At 46.4% G+C, this 20,315-nt stretch overlaps 1 protein-coding gene across 1 annotated transcript; it reads left to right on the top strand.

Moving 5' to 3' along the window:
* The first annotated feature begins 742 nt into the window (after window positions 1-742).
* Window positions 743-12,457, top strand: LOC107292922 (methanethiol oxidase). The gene is made up of 12 exons (XM_015822049.1): window positions 743-823; window positions 4,692-4,745; window positions 5,090-5,202; window positions 6,237-6,422; window positions 6,594-6,714; window positions 7,213-7,395; window positions 7,846-8,024; window positions 9,345-9,424; window positions 9,893-10,013; window positions 10,128-10,220; window positions 10,567-10,685; window positions 11,367-12,457. Exons 1-12 carry the CDS (start codon window positions 820-822, stop codon window positions 11,527-11,529), a joined length of 1,416 nt encoding a protein of 471 aa, XP_015677535.1. The 5' UTR covers window positions 743-819; the 3' UTR covers window positions 11,530-12,457.
* Window positions 12,458-20,315: the final 7,858 nt, after the last annotated feature.

The following is a 20,315-nucleotide window of genomic DNA, read 5'->3' as shown; positions in this document are numbered from 1 at the left end:
TAAACAATTTGTCATTGTTTGAGCAGAAAAGAGGAACAAACTCAAGAGGATGCTGAAATCTGCTAATGGCATTTTTAAAAATGTAATCTGTAACATCAGCGTCCACCATGAAAGGTACGTGGTCAGTGCAAGACTTTGCAAATCAAACCCAAAAAAAAGACTACACTCAGAACTGAGCAAAACTGACCGATTGCTCACCAGATCTTATTAAATATTTGCTTATTTGGGCTTTAATGAACAGCAACAAGGGAAGAAAGGCATTCCTAAGGGTACTTTCAGCTAAAGAGGCAGAAAAATTATCTCCGAAGTGCACTGACAGTGGCTTGACAGGAAAGTAAATGAGTTGCCAGATCTCCGCTGCCTGCCAGCTTCAAAGCTATACTTGTGTCAAGCCTGTGCTGGGCGCTGACATACTTTTCGAAACACCACCTCCAGCTAAAAGTTTTTCTTTTCTTTGCACCTCCGGCCCAAAACAGAGGAGGATTTTCTGCCTGGAGAAGCTAAAAGATGAGGCAGCCAACTATTGACAGGACAAAGAAGCAGATCTTTCAAGAAAGAGACCAGAACAAGCAGCTTACAGAATCGGGGGAAAACCATTGGATTTTTTGCACTGAAAATACAGCCCTCCCCATCTGGAACTGCTCAGCAGTTTGCAATAGTCCTCTCCTCCTCCCAACACGCCCCCTCTCCACCCACTGAAATACAGAGATATATACGTTCCTCCGGAAAAAAAAAGCCCTGCCTCTGGTCTGGAGGATCCTCTTCGTTTGTCTGAATTCTTTGGAGGGAAGAGAGCCGGAATAACCCAAGTCCACCACCATGGGTAAGCCGAAACAAGACAGAGACAGGCCACTTTCTTTTACTCAGCTGCAGAAACAGCCATGCTTTGTCCGGGATTTTCTGCGGTAGTTCAGACTTTCCCAATTTGGAAGCTCAGGAAAAGATGAGAGTAATTATTCTATCACTTCTGCAAGTTGGGGGAAGCCACTGATGCAGTTTGAGTTGCAAATGGCTTGACAGGAGACCGCGCATCGGGGGGGGAGTTTAGCTTTTGAGGGGCAAGGCGCCCATGAGATTTCAGAACTTATACTCTTTCAACAACACTTCTTTCTTAGAGGTTTTGGTGCAGTCAAAGTCCCTAAAAATCCCCATTGCTAAGAAAATCCGTTCTTAGTGCAATAGGATAGCAATAACTCACACATGTTTACTTCCAAAGATGTATTCTTGGGAGTCCACTATTTGCAACAGCTTTTATGCATAGAATCGTGTTTTTTCACAGTCTGACCATCTGCATTTATGCTTGGAAGTGCCTTTATTTTCTTTGACAAGCACTTTGGCTTAGCACATGTAGTTCCAACTTCATCTGAAACTGGTTTATCTGCATTTGGGCATGTTTTTTTTAAATTTTGAAACTTAATTCCTTAAATTCCTTTACGTCTGATGTCTTGTGTCCTCTAGAATCTCCTGACCACTGTTGTACCCAAAAAATAAATAAATCCCCAGGACAGCTCCTTCAGCAATGGCTAAGCAAGGACAGGAGGACCCTGTCATGAGCAGGAAAATGTATACAATGTCTCTCCAAATATTTTGCATTTTATCTCTCTTAGTTTGGGGTCAAACACCTCTGCAGGATATGAGAACGGGAGAAGCTGGTCTAAAGAACAGCGCTGAATAGTATTATTGTATGCAATTCTGTCTTTCTCTCTTAAGAGACTGCTTTTTGTATTAGGAAATGATCCAGAAGGGGTGGGGGAGCAGGAAACCACTTTCAAAAATTGGAGAAAACATTAGGTGCTCTTCCCAGTCCCCCCCCACCGCCCCACGAAAACTGTGAATAAGGAAAAGCAATGGCTCCATAAAAGGTCTTACATGGAAACACCCAGTGAGATTGGCTTTTGAATAAATACGTATAAGATTATGCTGTTTATATAAGTCTTTAGTAAAGAGAAATGAGCATTCAAGCAGAGAGTTGTACAAAGGTGAAAAAAAATGACTTGTTTGAAGTACCAATCTATAGAGGGAGCAAGCAAACGCTGAACACTGTGCCATCTCTACTCAGCCATGCAATTATCTAGGTGATTTTAGGTCTGTCAGTCACTATCAGCCTGGGCAACCTCACCGGGTTATTATGAGGAGAAAAGAAATGGTCAGAGAATTGGAAGCCCTCCCTGGAGTTAACTCATAAATGTGCCTCCAGATGTTCCTGAACAATTCAAATCAAATGTGCCCCTCTGAGTCAGCTTTGACATCTGGCAACCACCTGGACAGGTCTCTGCAGTTCTCTTGGAGGTATTTTCCAAAAAGGCTTGCCATTTCCTCCTTCCTATTTTCTGAGAGGGAGCGACTGGCCCCAAATCACCCAGCTGGCTTCATGCCTGAGTTAGGACTAGAACTCAGAGTCTCTTGGCTAACAGCTTGGTTCCTTAAACCCCTTCACCCATCTGGCTCTGGACCCTGAGTTAATTTAAATTTATGCTTCTAGCTTCTTGAACCTTTGGTTTCCTTTTAATTTCGTTAGCTGGCTTTGAGAACTTGCTTAGCAGAAAATGGGCGTATATAAACTGAATAAATAAAATCTGATAACCTTGACATGGCCTTATGCAACAAGAAAGCTTTGTTAACGAATTTAAACAGGAAGAAGTTGGAGAGAAATTACCTCTATACCGCTGGTGTTCCTGATTTGCTCACGATGGGTAAAACTTGAGTTTCTAAAAAAAATAAATGTGTTAGTCTATTACAAGAAAACCAACTGAATTATAAGCTGAACTAATTCAATTTATGGACTGGAACCCTTTCGACCAAGGTATAAGTACCATACAGAGGTATGGCAGTCAACAGATTAACAAACTACATAATGGATATATATTCATATAACAGAAATATATCCTTTGAACCTTTTAAATTCCACCCCATGCACATAGCAAACTCCATTCTCTACAGCTAAACCCGCACATACATTTGTCTGACTCTCCTAGACAGAGTCGTAGCTGAAGGTTTTAAGATGGCATTTTCCCAACTCTGGTATCCACTCAATCAAGTCAAATAAGCCAATTAATATGGCTACTTTCACTGCAAGATAGACTCAGGAGACCCGCTCTAACTCAGTTTCCAGAAAAATTGATCACCAACATCTACTTATCTTGCATAAGCTTCAATTAGGAAGTCCATCCAATTTAAAAACCGTAATTTATTAGCAGCGCCAGATTAAATTACAAAAAAATAGAGAGACAGAATGCAAAGTCTGCAGCCAACTGTCTGCTGGCTACTTTAAAAGTACGACGGCTGGGTTTATACAATGCATTAAGCTATGGCTTGTTTAATTCGTAGTTTGTGCAATGAACCTTAGTCGACTGGTTTGCAGATGCTAAGCCAAAGCCCAATAAAATAAGGCAATCGTAGCACAATGAACTGTAACTCCAGCTTTTGTCATGAGGATATTGCCGTTTGTGACGGTCTCGATCCATCCTCAGCTACCATAAAGCCATTTGACGTTAATAATTTTTTTCCTTTGTCTGCGGTTTAATTTGTTACCTATTAAATCAAATAGGCCGGTATGGCAAATCACGGCTGTATTGCTCTGTTGCAACAGAATCAACAAAAAATACGTGTAAAAGACCCAACAGTTACTTGAAGGCTGCATGCTGGGTTTTGCAAGCAGGGAGGGTTACCCCTGACCTCCAGGCATGCAGAGATAAAGCAGACAATGCCACATGAAGAAACCGGTGAGGTAAATAGGTGAGGCAAAACCTGGGACTAAATGTCCAGCCCCAAGACTGGGGTATTGGACAGTTTCTCCATGGGGGTCATAAAATGACCAACTTCCCAGGATCATAGGGAGTAGAGACTTGGGAATTTAGAGAGTTAAGTCCCAAACATACCGAAGGCATCATGTGAAGAACCACGGACATCCTCAATCGTTTTGCAATTACGCACCAAATGGTCTGTCACTTGCGTGACAGCAGCAGCCCCTGGGCAGTTGCTCAAGTAGGCTTATGAAACATTCTTCCCACTCTTCATGCCTGAAAATAAAATTTTATGGCAAGGGTGTGTTCAGCAGCACACAACTTTCCTCTGAAAACTGGAAACATCTGCTGCAAAAAGTCTGGACTAAACCCAGGCCCAGAATCTTTCTTCGGGGAATCCAAGTGAGTCCGCTCAGAAGGTCCCACTGGAATTGCTCCTCCGTGCCATTTCCCCTCTTCTCCCTCCGTGCACAACCAGTGTCAAACATGGGAAAGGCACACAGCTACAAGTCCTGAGCCAAACCGACCCACGTCTCCCCATCCTAATTTGACTCCTGGTGAATATTTTGACCCTCTTCCATGCAAAAAAGTCAAACTGAGTCAGGAAGAAGACAAAAGTTCATTCTGCATCCACGCCAGGAAACCAGGGCGTGCTGTCTAATTTATTCTACCTAAATAATTTCTTTTAACATGCACCACACTGTTTGTGCCTCAGAGGTCTCAGCGGCAACAGAGAAGGATAGCCTTGAGGCCATGAGCACTAGCAACCTGAAATCTTTAAAAGACTCGCAGGAAGCTGAATTCAGCCCTCGAATTCCCCTCTCCGAAGCTACGGAGAAATTTATCAGAAAAGCCACCATCAAAGTGACACAGGGTTTCCAAAGCATATCCTGAGCTGAATGTCCTCTGTGTGTTTTTAACATTCTTCCTGTTCGTTCTGAATTGCAGCAAAATGTGGAGAGTGCGGGCCGGGATACAAAACCCCCCTGGATGCAATGAAAGGTAAGGGGATACTGCACTGATTCCCTTAACAACGGTGGCAGGAAAGGTCGTAAAACGGGGCAAAATTCCCCTAACAACTGTCTCGCTTATTAACAGAACTTTAGGCTCGGTTGTGGTTATAAATCAAGGACTATTTGTAATCAAGTTAGGGAGGGAAGTTGGTCAAAGGTTTCGCTCATAAACAAATATGCTTTATTAAGAAACGAAGTAGCTCATCGCCATCCCGTTTCTGGCTGCAGCACCTAGAGGCATTAATTAATAAATTGGCCAACATAACCTCCTTACTTAATTTCTCCTTTCTTTTCCTTTCTGTAACTTACTCACCACCTTTGCGCTTCCAAAAGGGCCACGGGAAGAGATCGTCTACCTGCCTTGCATCTACCGAAACACCGGAACAGCAAAACCAGATTATTTGGCCACTGTGGATGTGGACCCCAAATCCCGGACTTACTGCCAAGTGGGTTTAATTCAGTCTCTGGGCTCAAATCTTGAGTTCAGAGCTGGTTTATCTTAACCATAGCTCAATATCCTAATAATGATTCACAGAGAGGAGCTCCTGGTTTTCTCCTTGCTTCGACTGCTGCTTTTCTCACACCTTTTAAGCAAAAATATTTTAAATCTTAGAAAGAATCTGAGCCCACCTGGGCCTCTAGGTGACTCTTTTTCCATCAAGCCTTGGGGGGGGGGGGAACAGGATTCTCAAGATTTAATGCCACATGAACAGGAAGAAATTGCTGCCCAATACAGGTACTTTGTGGTTCTTTCAGAAGCTGAGAGTAAAACAGTTCTCTTCCTTGCAGTCTGTTGGGAAATCTGAACCCTGCAGTTGCCTTTCCTTGCTGCCTAAAATTCCCAGTTGCAGAGCATCTCCTTTCGGGTCAGATGCCCTCTCTTCGCCTTCCTTCTTTCCTTGGTCTCTGGATCAATCTGAGGTTGCAGTCCCTCAGGATTTATCCAGGACAACTGGCCCACCAGTTGATCTTGAGCAGCTGCTCAAACCTTACTCCACGGACTCTCTCTGTGGACGACACTTTTCACGGTTATTTCAGCAACACTGCCAGTATCTGACATCCTGTGGTCCTGATTGACAAACCGTGCAAACCCATTTCCTAATCCCTACCGGTATCTTTTCAGGGGGGGGGGGAGGAGAAGAAAACCCAAAGTTCTGCATTCCGAAAAATGTTGGCTAATCATTATGGCCCAAACCCCCTTTCAAACCATTTGGAAACCGGCTGGGGTTCCTGGCAAACCGGGGAAGGGGGGAGAGTTGATTGGGACATAAATCAGGGTTAGATGGTAACCTTTTGCTCTGATGTTCTAAGTTAGGAAGCAGTTGAAAAGCCAAGATTTTCGGCTAATCCCCGGGTTCACAATGATAAGGGAGACCAAGATCCAACTGGGGGCTCCGTACCCTTCTCCAGGCAGGGGAAGGACTGGGGGTCCTTTGAGGACCTGTCCGTAAGGACCCGAATGGGGTCTGCCACCCCGCAGGTCATCCACCGCCTGCCGATGCCCAACGTTAACGACGAGCTGCACCATTCCGGCTGGAACGCCTGCAGCAGCTGCTTCGGAGACACCACCAAAAAGCGCAACCGTCTCCTTCTTCCCAGCCTGATCTCGTCCCGGGTATACGTGATCGACACCGGCACCAACCTGCGGGCCCCCAGGATCCATAAGGTACACACTGGGCCTGGCTGGTGCTGAGAGGGCCTTTGGGGACCCCTCCATAGGGGGCTTCACAGAACTATCTCCTTTCTCACACCGCCCACCACTGGGCAAAGCTTGGGTGGTGAAGGGCTGGGTGTGTCTGTCCATGGTCCACCTCTCCAGCCTAATCTTGTATTGCAGGTTATCGAGCCCATTGACCTCTATTGGAAGTGCAACTTGGCAAATCCTCACACCACACATTGCCTGGGCACTGGTGAGATCATGATTAGCACCATGGCTGACCCTTCCGGCAACGGAAAAGGTATGTCTTTTTTATGTGTTTTTTTTTTAAATCTGCCTTTATTATTATTATAAATAACTCAAGGTGGCCAACATATCTAATACTCATGTGTCCAATCACACTTGGCCAATAAAATATTCTACTCTATTCTGTTCTGTATTCTACTCTGGTCTGTTTTGTATTCTATTCTGTTCTGTTCTGTATTCTGTTCTGTTCTCTATTCTGTTCTATTCCATTCCATTCCAATTCCAATTCTACCTGAGAATATTTGAGTGGGAGAAATCAGATGGAGATATTGTCTAAGCTTGTCTCAGCTTTGTGCAATCTCTGTGCAATCTCTCAATGGCTCTGGGGGGGGAGGAACGGCGCCGTTCACCCTCTGTTCCAAGAACACTGAAAGAATTTATGTTCGTTTAATGCCCTATTGGATGCTGCCTGTCTTCACTTTCTTCCAAACCGCTGGTGAGATGGGTGGCAAATAAATTTAACAAATAAATAATGTTTTGTTTTCACCGGCAGGGGGTTTTGTGCTGCTGGATGGAGAGACCTTTGAGGTGAAGGGTAACTGGGAGAAAGGCACCAAAGTCCCACCATTTGGCTACGACTTCTGGTACCAGCCCAGGCACAATGTCTTGATGAGCACTGAGTGGGGAGCGCCCAAGTGCTTCGCCTATGGGTTTAACCCAGCCGATTTGGAGAAAGGTGAGAGAACCTGCTGTCATGGCTTCCAAGAGGCCTCTTCCGGTAGTTCCACAGGCACCGCGTATCCTCAGGTCAGAAGCCAAGCAGGCCGTTGGGTCAAAGAGAACCTGGTTGGAAGCATCTTCCATGGTCCAGAATAAGGATTGGAGAAGAAATGGGCAAAGCTTGGCAGGAATTGAGGTCTGAGGGCCAACATCATGGAGGCTACTTGGTGCTCTCTGAGCTTGGTGGTTTTTTGCAGACCTTTCATTACCCAAATTAAGTAACATCCTAAGTGCCAGTGGGGTTCGCTGCAAATGCTCCTTCTAGCACTGGTGATGTTACCTAGTTGGGTCACGAAACATCTGCAAGAAACATCTGCAAGAAACTCAGCTCAGAGAGCATCAAGGAGCTCTCAAAGCAAACCTATTACTAACCAAATTTACTTTTCCCCCTTTCTCACCTCCGAAGGCTGCTACGGCGGAAACATCAACGTGTGGGACTGGACCACTCACGAATTCATCCAGACGATCGACGTGGGCAAGAACTCCATTCCGCTGGAAATCCGATTTCTCCACGACCCAGATGCGGCCGAGGGATACATTGGCTGCGCTCTCAGCAGCGCCGTCCACCGTTTCTACAAGACCCCGGTAAAAAAAAAAAAACAACCCAAAAAATGAATAATGACAGCAGCACAGAGTGAAGAACAGTCCTCTGGGAAAAGCCCACGGGCACACAGCCAACCTCTCAGAGACTTAGGGGGTGTGGTAGGCCCCACTCCCTAGAATTGTTAGGGTCCTGAGAACTACTTGTTGCTAAGTGGGCAAGGCACATTTTTTTCAATTTTCATGTTTTGGACGAGCTTTCCTTTGCACTGTGGAATGCAGAAAGGCGACCCCAAAATGCGGTCTAGCTAACATTTCCTTCGAGTCAAACTTGACTTCCAAAGATGTCCACGGAGTTTCTTAGCAGAATGCATTTTTCTGGGATTTTTTTGGGAGGGGGTTAATTCTCCATTTTAGTCTCTAGCCTTAGGAATTTTGAATGGTATCTCATCCAGAGCACACAACAGGTCTGAGCTACCTGAAGTCAGCCAAGGTCACCTTGGTGTGCCACAACTGGGCCACCCAAATTCCATCGTATTGTGAGTAGGAGTTTCTAAATCAGGGATTGCCAAGGCGTGCCACTCGGCCACAAATTCACCCCTTCCGGTCCTCCTCGCATCCCCAAACGTCAATTTGTAAGTTCAGATAATCCTTGGCTTAAAGTAGTTTGTTTAGTGACCGTTCGAAGTTACAACGGTATTGAAAAAAGTGACTTACGACCATTTTTCACACTTACGACCGTGGTTGCAGCACCTCCCCGGTGTCACGTGATCAAAATTTGGATATTTGCCAAATGACGCTTGCCGTCTCCTGGGGTTACATGATCCCCTTTTGTGACCACCTAATCAGCAAACAAGATCCACTTAACCGTGTTATTCTGTAGGTGGGGCTATACCAAGGGTAACTCACCACTTCTGGAGGCAGGTTGTTCCACTGGTTAATTGTTCTAGCTGTCAGGAAGTTTCTCCTTAGTTCTAGGTTGCTTCTCTCCTTGATCAGTTTCCATCCGTTGCTTCTTGTCCTGCCTTCAGGGGCTTTGGAAAATAGCTTGACTCCCTCTTCTTTGGGGCAGCCCCTGAGATACTGGAATACTGCTATCATGTCCCCCCTCGTCCTTCTCTTCATTAAGCTAGACATACCCAATTCCAGCAACCGTTCCTTATATGCTTTAGCCTCCAGTCCCCTAATCATCTTTGTTGCTCTTCTCTGTACTCTTTCTAGAGTCTCAACATCTTTTTTACATCGTGGTGATCAAAACTGGATGCCGTATTCCAAGGGTGGCCTTACCAAGGCATTGTAAAGTGGTATTAATACTTCTCGTGATCTTGATTCTATCCTCCCCTTCTGGCTTTTTTTTCCCTTCAGGAAGGAACCTGGGCAGCAGAGAAGGTGATTCAAATTCCGAACAAGAAGGTCGAAGGATGGCTTCTGCCGGAAATGCCAGGCTAGTCCAGCAAGCTTTATATTGGTTGCTTTTGTAATCGATCTGAGTTGTGTACCACCACCCACAAGAACTTGAAAACACCACCGTCTTGCTTTGGAGCTAAATTCAAACTCTAGCTCAATATAAACTTTCGGCATCTCACCTCCGAGCCAGGAGGGGTTCCTGTTCTTTAATTTCCTCCTTTAATCGTTTATTAGAGGATTCAGGGAGAGTCGTGACCTTCGCCAGATTCCATATTCATTACATGACATGGGTTTTGTAGTGGGTAGCTGCGGAAGAAATATTGAGTCGTTGCGTAAAGACCGTTTTCAACGCAACTTTTATTCAACCAACTATGTGGGCCTTTATGCAGCAAGTCAATATTTCTGTCGGATGCTTGCAAATCTGCTACTTGGCCCAAGTATCTGGGGAGAAAGTTGGTTTCTCCTGTAACTTGCTGCCTCCTGTTAACACAAAACTCTCCTGTAGGTCTCATCACCGATATCCTGATCTCCCTCGATGACCGTTTCCTGTATTTCAGTAACTGGCTTCACGGAGATATCCGCCAATACGACATTTCCAACCGCCGGAAGCCCAAGCTGGTGGGACAGGTAGACACAGGGGGCAGGGAAGGAAGGGGGGGGTGCATCATTGCTGGGGGGGGTGTCACTGACTCTGCGGGTGATGTGGGAGATCCTCACCCAGCTGTGTCTTTGCCCGTGCAGGTGTTTGTAGGAGGCAGCATTGTCAAAGGGGGTCCCGTCAAAGTGATTGAGGATCCAGAACTGGATTGCCAGCCGGATCCATTCGTCGTCAAGGTGGGTCAAGGCACTGGGCCCCTTCCCCCTCCTGGATTATTTTTACTTTTTTTTTTTCTTGGTTAAGTCTCTCTCTCCTTCCATTTCACTTTCGCATTTGTGCAAGGGACCTTCAGCTCCACAGGAAATTTCGCAGCCAAACCATCTTCGCAGAACACACAGAATAACAGGGTGGGAAGGAACCTTCTGCTCCAGGGGTGTCCAAACTTGGCAACTTCAAGACTAGTAGACTTCAGCTCCCAGAATTCCCCAGTCAGCCCGGGGAATTCTGGCTCAAAGCCTTCTCCGCCTCTTGGGCAAGTCATCCCAAGTTGGGTCACGTCCGTTTTCTCCTCCTTCACCCCAGGGCAAGAGAGTTCCAGGTGCCCCCCAGATGATCCAGCTGAGCCTGGATGGAAAACGTCTGTATGTCAGCACCTCTCTCTACAGCGGATGGGATAAGCAGTTCTACCCAGACATGGTCAAGTAAGACGGCCTCCCCTTCGCTTTTTTCCTTTGCTTGTTCAAAACAGACACAAAGCTGGGTCTTGAGACAGGCAGAAATAAATCTGGAAGTTGTGTGGTGTAGTTTTTCGAAGGTTGCTAGAATCGCTAGGCCAGTGATGGCAAACCTTTTAGAGACCGAGTGCCCAAACTGCAACCCAAAACCCACTTATGCATCGTCAGGTGGCCCATTGGGTGGGCGTGGCTGCGGTGGTAACAGCAGACTGGGTGGGACTAAAAAGTTCAATCAATCAATTCCAATTTTGCAAGATTTTTTTTCCCCGCAAGGTTAAAATTGATTGATTGAACCTTTTTTTTTTTTTGCACACGGCGGCGGAGGCCTAAAGCGAAAAGGTTTTATAAAACGCAGCTGAAGGCCTAGGACTGGGGCGACGGCGCGCGTGCCCACAGAGAGGGCTCCGAGTGCCGCCTCTGGCACCCGTGCCATAGGTTCGCCACCACTGCGCTAGGCCTTAATTCACCACGAGCGTGGAATTTAAAGGGACACTTTAAATAAATGTAAAAGGCATTTTACGTTTGTGTGTCTGCAGCGTCGACTTCCAGAGCAGGGAGAGTCCGTCCAACTTCAAGTTTCGTAACTGCGGTTGTTCTCAAAAACACATAGTGAAATTCTGTTTTATCTTCTTCCCCCCCTCCCCCCAGGGAAGGCTCCGTCATGCTGCAAATCGATGTGGACAGCAAGAAAGGAGGCTTAAAAGTGAACGAAAAGTTCTTAGTAGATTTTGGGAAAGAGCCAAATGGGCCAGCCCTGGCCCACGAGATCCGCTACCCGGGTGGCGACACCACCTCCGATATCTGGCTCTAACGCTGCCCCCAGCTTCCAGCTCACCAGTTTTTCCTTCAGCTGCTGCTTCTCCCTTGCCTGCTCCTGTGTGCAGTTCCCTCCGGATAGGGTATGCCTTGTTCTGCCACAAGGGGGCGCTCACACACCGCACCCACTTTGCTGTGATTCGATCTCAACCCCGGGACTTCTGACATCGGATTTTTAAGCATCTCCACATTCCCGCTTTCGCCCCACTTTCGCTACTGCACAGCCAGGGAATCGCACATTTTTACCAAGAAGGAAATATTTTAGGCAATAAATTGTGCCCACAATTTTTCTCAGGGAAGACACGGGAGCGTGAAACCCATGTTTTTCTGTCTTAAGGCTCCCCGTAGCGGAGGAATTAGCAAAGCCAATGATCGTATCGCTTGTGTGCAGGTAATCCTCGGCTTACAGCCACAATGTCATTGCTAAGAAAGGCAACTGCAAAGTGAGTCGCACATTTTTTTGTCACGGTTGCTACATTCAGTCCATCCGGCAGTCCTTAAGTGCTTGTTGGAAGTCGGTTGGGAAGGTCGCAGACGTTGATCACGTGACCCAGGATGCTGCGACCGTCGTGAATTATTCATGCTGGTCGCCCAAACGCCCAAATTTTGATCCCGTGCCCAAAACCACCGACGGTCGTAAGGGCGAGGGTCAGTCATAAGTCTCTTTTCAATGCTGTTGTAACTTTGAAATGGTCGTAAGTCGAGGACTGTCTATATTTGGAGCAATACAGGCTCATCCCTCGTTTCTTGGGCCTGTGTGAAATCCTTTGATTCAGAAGTCGTGGAATACAGACGGGGCTGTTTGTGATTTAATAAGCAACAGAGCCCTTCGTGGAACCTCTTAGCGTTACCTCTAGCAAAAGCCTTCAGAAATACAATAATGTATTTCTTATCTTTGCTGCTTCGCTGTTCTTTTAAAAAAAATAAATGGATTTTCAAGAGCAAAGCGTTTCTCGCCTACCCAAATTTCTTCTCGTCGTCTCCACCCAAGTAGACAATTGTGCAATAACAATGAGTAGCCACCAGCCATCACAAGCCATCAGCCCTCACCCCTTTGGCCACAACATTAGAGGCAGGTGGCAAAGGAGGGGAACGCTGCTCCGTTTCTCACGAAATGTGTCGGCCTGAAACCTGAATGTCTGTAGCCCGGGGCTCCCCGCCTCCCAGCAGTGTTCACACTTTTGTCTTCAGCTCTGAAGTCTCTGGCCCTTTAATCTACGGGAGAAGAAAACAGAAAGCCAAAATAAGCAGTAATTGCCCTCCGAACCCTTACTAGGAAGCCAGTTTGGTTCCACCTTCAGTAATTTAACAAACCTTTTATTTGATATGGTGACAGAACTTTGGAATGTGCGAGACTGCCTTTTGTGTTAAAAAAAGTGTCACACCCAACAACTGTCGCCTGCCTGGGCATCCTCCACAGGACTTGAACGGTCCAGGTCCGTAGAACATGGAAGTTGGAAAAAGAACTTTGGAGATCACCTAGACCAGGGATAGGTAACTTTGGCTCTTTTAAGACTCGTGGACTTCAATTCCCAGAATTCCTGAGCCAGCCATGCTGAGGGGAAAGGGAGAGGTTTCCAAGCTGAGCCATGCTGGCTCAGGAATTCTGGCAGTTGAAGTCCATGAGTCATAAAAGAGCCAAAGTTACCTACCCCTGACCTAGACTAACCCCCTTGTCTGGTGTGGCAATGCAGATGGATCAGACTAAGACTCATTTCATTCAGGACGATGCTGCCTCATAAATGCAGGTGGCTACGGCTCTGTTTTCTATCCACCCCAACAAATGGACGGGAGGGCAGATGGGTAAAAACCTTAGGAAGAGCCAGGAGGAGGCAAGGAAGTTAAAAATAATGGTAAAACTCTGGCTAAGAAGGGAGAGTTAAACAAAAGAGATTAAAGAGGAAAGAAGGGAGGTAAGGCCCAGTCAATCACTTCTGACATTCCAAAAGCAGAGTCACCAAAGGACACCAATTGGCTGGTGCCCACAAGTGCCCATCAGGAAGAGCTTAGCGGGCGTGATTGACATGACTCTAGAGGAGTTGGTCTTTTCAAAGGGATTAGATGAATCAACAAACAAGATATAGGCTGCAGGATCGACTTCCTATCTCAGGCTGGAAAGGTTAGGCAACAAGGATCTGAACTAGCAAGGCAAAGTTTAGAATAGAATAATAATAGAATTCAAAGGGACCTTGGAGGTCTTCTAGTCCAACCCTCTACTCAAGCAGGAGACCCTATAGAGATAGATAGATAGATAGATAGATAGATAGATAGAGAGAGAGAGAGAGAGAGAGAGAGAGAGAGAGAGAGAGAGCAAAAATAAATTTCATGAAAAGTGCAAAAATAATTTCATTGGAAGTTTATTTTGGTAATACAGGACATTTCTGAATACATCAAAACTCCAAATCCTTACAAAAGATGATCCCTGGTGACTTCAACAGGTCCACGCTCCTCACTGCAGGATCACAAATATAGTTGAAAGTAATTCCAAATACTTTATTTTTAATTCTGACTTGGTTTGGTCCTTCTAAAAGGACATGGCTGAAGATTAGCTCAGACTCCACCAATATTTTAAAATGTGTGCCTTGGCTAAAATTGCCTGAAGAATTCTTCAAGAGCTGGCTTTATTTCAAGAAAGTAAGGTCAACTCCAGGACCTGAAGTCATTTTAGTTAACTTTTGCCTTTAGTTACCTGAAGCCACTAGTCCTCTACATGCTTTGCTTCTTTTGAAGGTTTGAGCCTTGACCAAAACTTCCCCAGGTCCCAAGAACTGACTTTATTCAAGAAAGGGCAACTCCAGGGACTGGAGCCATTTTGCCTTTAAGCTACTTTGAATGCTTGTTCACCTGGGGTCATTTAGCCCTTTCAACTGCACCTGCCTACAATTCCCTCCGCTTACTGCAAGGACGTGGCTGAAATTAACTTCAGACTTTACTCCAAAGCTAACTCTTATTCACCTGTGGTGGTTTGGTCCTTTTTTTTTAAACGGACATGGCTGAAATTACCTCAGGTTCCACCAAAATTTTTAGAACCTGCGCTTTGGCTAGAATGGCTTCCAGACACGGCGGTTTGCGTTGTTCCCCGAGGGAAATAAGTATCTTTAGTGACCTCTGTGGTATTGGAGTCCTTCGAATAAAGCGCCCTTGAGTTTTTACCTCAGCCACCCCTGGAGGCGTTTTACAGGTGCTATTAATTAGCAGCTAAAGGACTCGCGCTCCCCTCAGGCATCTCACACCGTGGAAAAGTCTCCGCTAGAATTACCTCAGAGCTCAAAAGGCCCTGCCCGGCCTCGAGCTCGAGGGCTTGGGCCGCGGGAGCGCCGGAGAGAGAAGCTTTTTAGCCCCCCCCGGCGCCCCGCAGCCTCGACCCTCGCGGGGCCCGAGAGACGCGGGAGAGGCGTCTGCGCTCCGCCTGAGGGAGCCCGCCGACTTTTTAAATGCCCCCGCCTCTCGGACAGGGGGACAGGCCGCTGAGCCAATCCGAGGGACGCGTTTTCCGAGCAGCCAATCAACGGGCGAGATGGGCGTGCAGAAAGGAGCGCGCGAGGCGGCCCCAGGGCGCTGGGCGGGAGAGGCGCGCGCTCGTTCGTTCGCGCGCAAAGACAGGTGCGATGGCTCGGCTGGTTCCCCAGGCTCGCGGGGCGGTTGCCATGGAGACGGCCGCGGAGCGCGGGAAGGCTCATCACGGCCAGGTGGGCTTCGGCCCGCACAGGTGAAGGCGATTAGGCCTGCTGCCAGGCTGGGTGTGTGTGTGTGTGTGTGTGTAATGCCTTCTTCTCAAGGTCCACCTAGGGACTACAAACCCCATCCGTCAGGCAGCCAGCGGGTCTCCCCCCCTGTGCATGGGAGGCCCGGTTTTTAAAACACCCCCAACATTTTTGCAGCAGTGCTTTTTAGGATGGAGAGATCCAGAGGGTGACTTTGGGCTTCTGCTGAGGAATGCTTTGGATTGCAAGTCCCATCAGCCACCTCCGGGGTGGGGAGGTGTTGATAGGGATGGTCCCTTCTTGCAACAATTTTTTTTTTGGCTCATGTTGAGCAGGTTCCCCGCCCCCTGCTTAAAATGCTCACTGGTTTTACAAAAAAAACTGAAAATGTAATACATACAAAAAAAATAATAAAAATAAAAAATATGGTTATATGTACAGTATATAGGAGATACTTTGGACTACAGGTCCCATTAGCTGGCCTTGGGGGTGGATGATGGGGATTGCCTCTCTTGCAACAGATTGCCCTTCTGGTGGGTGGGCCATCCCCTCCACCTAAAATTCAAAGCTCTTTTTCTGTTTTTTTGTTTACACCTTCTCCACTCTGTCACAATCTTGCCAGGCAGCCCTTGGTTTTATTTTGAATTTGTTACTATTATTATTATTTTCAGTCTTTTTTTCTTTTAAGAAAAAAAACAAAACCCCAGGACTGATTTGTTTGGCTTTGCTTTGTTTTTCTAGGGATTCTGCTAACATGTTATAATAGAGTCTCTGATACATAGTGTCTTGCCCAGTGAAAGAAATGGACTCAAATTTGAAACTATTTCTTCCTTTTTCTATTATTGTAACTCTTCCCAGCCACAGTTAGATGTTTTCAAAAGAAGCCTAATATATTTATATCCCCATCATAAGGATTTTAATAACTTTTCATGAGACCCCTCTCAACATTTTCCACCATGTTGCGCCCTCCAGATAGGGGCCTATATACCATTTCAGACAAATGTCTATGGAGATTCTCAGTCATCCAGATCATGGTTGTCCCAAAGGTGCTTTTTCAAGAGGCAACTGGACTTTCTTGTTTTTATTTGAAGACATTTCGCTTCTTCAGCTCTGACCGGATGATGGGGAATGGAAGCATATATATCCCTTGCAGACAGATGGTCATTTGCATTCTTTTAGAGCAGGGGTCTAATTCTGGGAGTTGACGTCCACAAGTCATAAAAGAGCCAAGTTTGAAGACCCCTGTTTTAGAAAGTCATTGAGGCCACTCGGAGGTTTATCCATGTCCTCAGAGTGGTGCAAATGGGTGTGGAGCCTTCTTTCAGCAGTTCCTGCTCCACTCCAGCCCCCTAATCATCTTTGTTGCTCTTCTCTGCACTCTTTCCAGAGTCTCAACATCTTTTTTACATCGTGGTGACCAGAACTGGGTGCAATATTCCAAGTTTAATTTTATCATTCTCTCTTCTCGGACCTACTTTACCAATCTTCTCTCTGCACAAGGTGTCCATCTTGTGACATATACCACACGAAGCGGTACATAAGTCTAAGAGTGCTATTACTAGTGCTACTGCTGTCTCTTTTGTTCCCCTCTCAAAGGGTGGCTGCATCTGCTTACAAAAAGCATTTCTGAAACTGGGTCTGGGGGGGGCCAAAGTACAAGGCTGGTTCCTCAAGCAAGACAGATGGACAATATTTAATATTTATTTGCTACGTATATGTCGAGATGTGGGTCTATGTTGTTCATAGTATGTTCAGGTGTGTGTCATGTATGTGTTTTACTTTGAGAGCGGGCCACTAAATTTCATTTTTGATGTGTGCCATTGTGCCCACAGTATAAAAATGACAATAAAGGTTATCTTATCTTATCTTATCTGCTTTTGCTGGCTGTGCTCCAATTAACCGTGCTTGTTCCAATCCAAGACGCCAGCCATCAAAACCAGGCACTACTCGTTTCGACAAAGTTTCCTTCCCATCGAAGTTGTATTTTTAAGTTAGAAAGGGTCATCTCTTCACCTGGCTGAATGTCCACATCTGGGGGTGGAAGAGCTCCTCCCAAAAGCTAATTTAGTACCATGGTTAAGGTACTGGGTTACATCCTGAAATGGGTTTTAATGATTGTTAACGTGTGAACTGAATAAAATATTATCCCAACAGGCCGAAGACTGGCTGTCAAGCAAATGGTTGCATCCACTCTCCTGTTTAGATTTCGACGTTGCAGGGTAGAGTCCTTTCATTGTAGTTGCAGCAGAGATGCTCAATCAGGTAAAATCAATCGCTAATAATCCTGAGCAGCACAGACGGGAGGCAGAGGCAAAGCCTAGCCAGAATGGAGGTAATATAATCTACAGCTGTGGGGAACGAGGATACCGAATGAAAACGCTGAGCTCCAGAAAAGAAGCCAAGCCACAAGGCAGATCTCCAATTTTCTCAGTTTCATGCCCTCACGGTGCTCTTCTTGACTTTCTGGAACAGCAAGTCTCTCGCTTTCCCCTCTTCTCATCAACGCAAAAAGTGCTATTATTTCAAAATGCACTGATAAGATGGAAGGTAAGTAAATATCTGGGCTGAGGCTTGATCCACCATGTTTGCTGGACCCAAATTCTTGGGGACTTGGAGAAGAAACCGCCAATTCTAGCTTCTCAAGACTGGAAAGCAACTCAAAAACCTTTCCTTTACTCCGAGGGGCAGATAACGTGCAGGCAAGGCCTCCGTTCTTTTCGGGAAACCCTCCAAATCTCCCCACTCAATTGAGCTTTTCAAACCTCAGTGCTCGTCACCTGAACCTCACGTGAAAAATACTAAACACACCTTCACATCTGCCTGGAACGATGTTTCACCAGAATAGTGTGCTGTTGAGTTGCTAGGCAAACGGAAGATTTGGAGTGGAGAAATCCATTTTCTGTCCCTAATTGAGGGTGCAGGGACTGCACAGACCACATCCGCTTGCAGACTTAATACGTGTGTGAACATCTGGATTCAAGGACATGATGGGATCTCAGAACTTGCATGCACAACCCAGCCTGTTTCAGCAGGGGGTCTCTTTCCGCAGTGGTTTAACACCTTGCCAATGGGCTGTTCTCAATGTGCCCCGAATTGCATTCACCTTTTGAATCTGGATTTTCACAACGAAGTTGGGGAAGCCAGAAAGCCAGAAGAGATTATAGGGCTTCAGATAAGAATCAGATCAGGCGTAATTAAAAGTGTGAGAAGAACTCGAAAGCAGATGTCGTGGGACCTCGTGCTCTGAAGAGCCCCACCGGGTGTGGAATCTGGTGGGAGATGGAGGGAGGGAGGGGGCTGGTTTGGCCCTCTGGGGTTTCAGGAATCAGCTCTTTCGTTCATGAGTTCCTTCCGGAGACCACGCCTTCTGCGTACACCCTCTGTGGCAAGACTCGGCGCGGCTTTATAAACCGCCTGCAAACAACCTGGGGAACGTCAGGTGTGCGAGTCCAGGCACAGCAGAAGAGAGAGCGGAGAAAATGTTCAAGCATCAAACAAAGGATGCTCAGAAGGATCTTCCACAGACGCCAAGCAAAGGTAGGAAGTCATCCCTTCTCGTGCCTCCCAGACCGCTGACTTCTCCCCCAATGCCGGCTGGCGACCCCCAGGGGGAGAGCCTTCTCTGTGGCAGCTCCTGCCCTCTGGAATGACCTACCCCCCGACCTACGTACAGTTGCGGACCTGCGCCTTTTTGCGGCTCGGGACTTCCGGGTAGATAAGGCACGCCGGCCGGACCGCATCAAACTAATACAAAATCACCCCCCAAAACATACCCCACAAAAATGAACAGGCCCGTTATTTAATTTGATTTTAGAACAGAAACTATTTATTTATTATTGTGGTTTTTAGTATCGCCTGTTCACCGCCCTGAGTCCCGTAAGGGAGATAGGGCAGTATATAAATTTAATAAATAAATAATAAATAAATAAATAAATAAATAAATAAATGCGGCCTGTCCTCAGCCTTTCTTAAAAAACCCACCTCACCCTTGCAAAGATGGGGTTACACCCCACAGATGTTCAGAATAAAGGAGTTGGAAGGGACCTTGGAGGTCCTCTAGTCCAGCCCCCTGCTTGAGCAGGAGACCCTCTACCATTCCAGACAGATGGTTGTCCAATCTCTTCTTAAAAAAACTCCAGTGATGGAGCCCCCAAAATTTCTGGAGGCAAACCGTTCCTCTGATTAGTTGATCTGGGATTATAAAATAACAGAATGCCAGAGTTAAAAGGGACCTTGGAGATGAGCTTAAGCCTAGCGTGGCATGCAAGGAAACCCGCCCAGGAGGGAGAAGGAAAAACCCCAGGGTTTGTTATTTCTTAGTTCCAGATCTGTTTAAAATGTTTTTTTCTCGTAAGTAGGAGGGAAGCAAATTCCCAACAATGAATTTGATCCAAGCTAATGAGAAGGGCCAGATTGGTTTAGGAGGGGAGAACAAGGGGAGCTTGCCAGGGGTCAACCCTGGGGAAGGGTGTCCACCTTTCTGAAATGTATTTTTGTCGATAGTCGTGAGGCAAATTATTTGACTGCTTCCTGATTGGTGTGTCTTATATCCTGTCCTGGAAACATAATTGATGAAGAGTAATATGAAAATTGGTGGGTTATTTTTCCTCCTATTAATTAATTAGCAACTGAAAGGAAGGGGTGTGGAAAGAAGGAAGACATGCATTATAGGAGCTGGTGAATGGTATACTGACAGCCAGGTCAAAAATATAGTCACCTTACGTAAGACTTACTGCCAAGGCCGTCCGGCTTCTTCCTTTTAGCATTCGAGCAGAGTGTGTTTTGCCACAGCAGCGTCAACAGAGGAGAAGGAATATCACGCACGCAATCAGAGACATGAGTTGCCACAGCAGAACAATTAATTCACAGGCAGGGATGAGCAATGAATTAGATTGCGGGCTTATCGCGGCATCGAAATAAATGGGGGAAACGAAACAGCCAAATCAGAAGAGATAATGAGCTGCCGTTTTTGTTTCCGCCAAGCCTTTAATTTCATGTTTTGATGAGTTGATACCTTTGCCCTCCTTAAGGTGCTTCACTCACAGGAAGTCCTCCCCTGCCTCTCTACCTGGGCCCG

The sequence above is a fragment of the Protobothrops mucrosquamatus genome, unplaced genomic scaffold (genome assembly GCF_001527695.2).
Source record: "Protobothrops mucrosquamatus isolate PMUCROS unplaced genomic scaffold, P.Mucros_1.0 scaffold1446, whole genome shotgun sequence".
NCBI classification, from domain to species: Eukaryota; Metazoa; Chordata; class Lepidosauria; order Squamata; family Viperidae; genus Protobothrops; species Protobothrops mucrosquamatus.
Note: the sequence above shows the minus strand (reverse complement) of the source record. Positions and strands in the feature narration are given on the sequence as shown.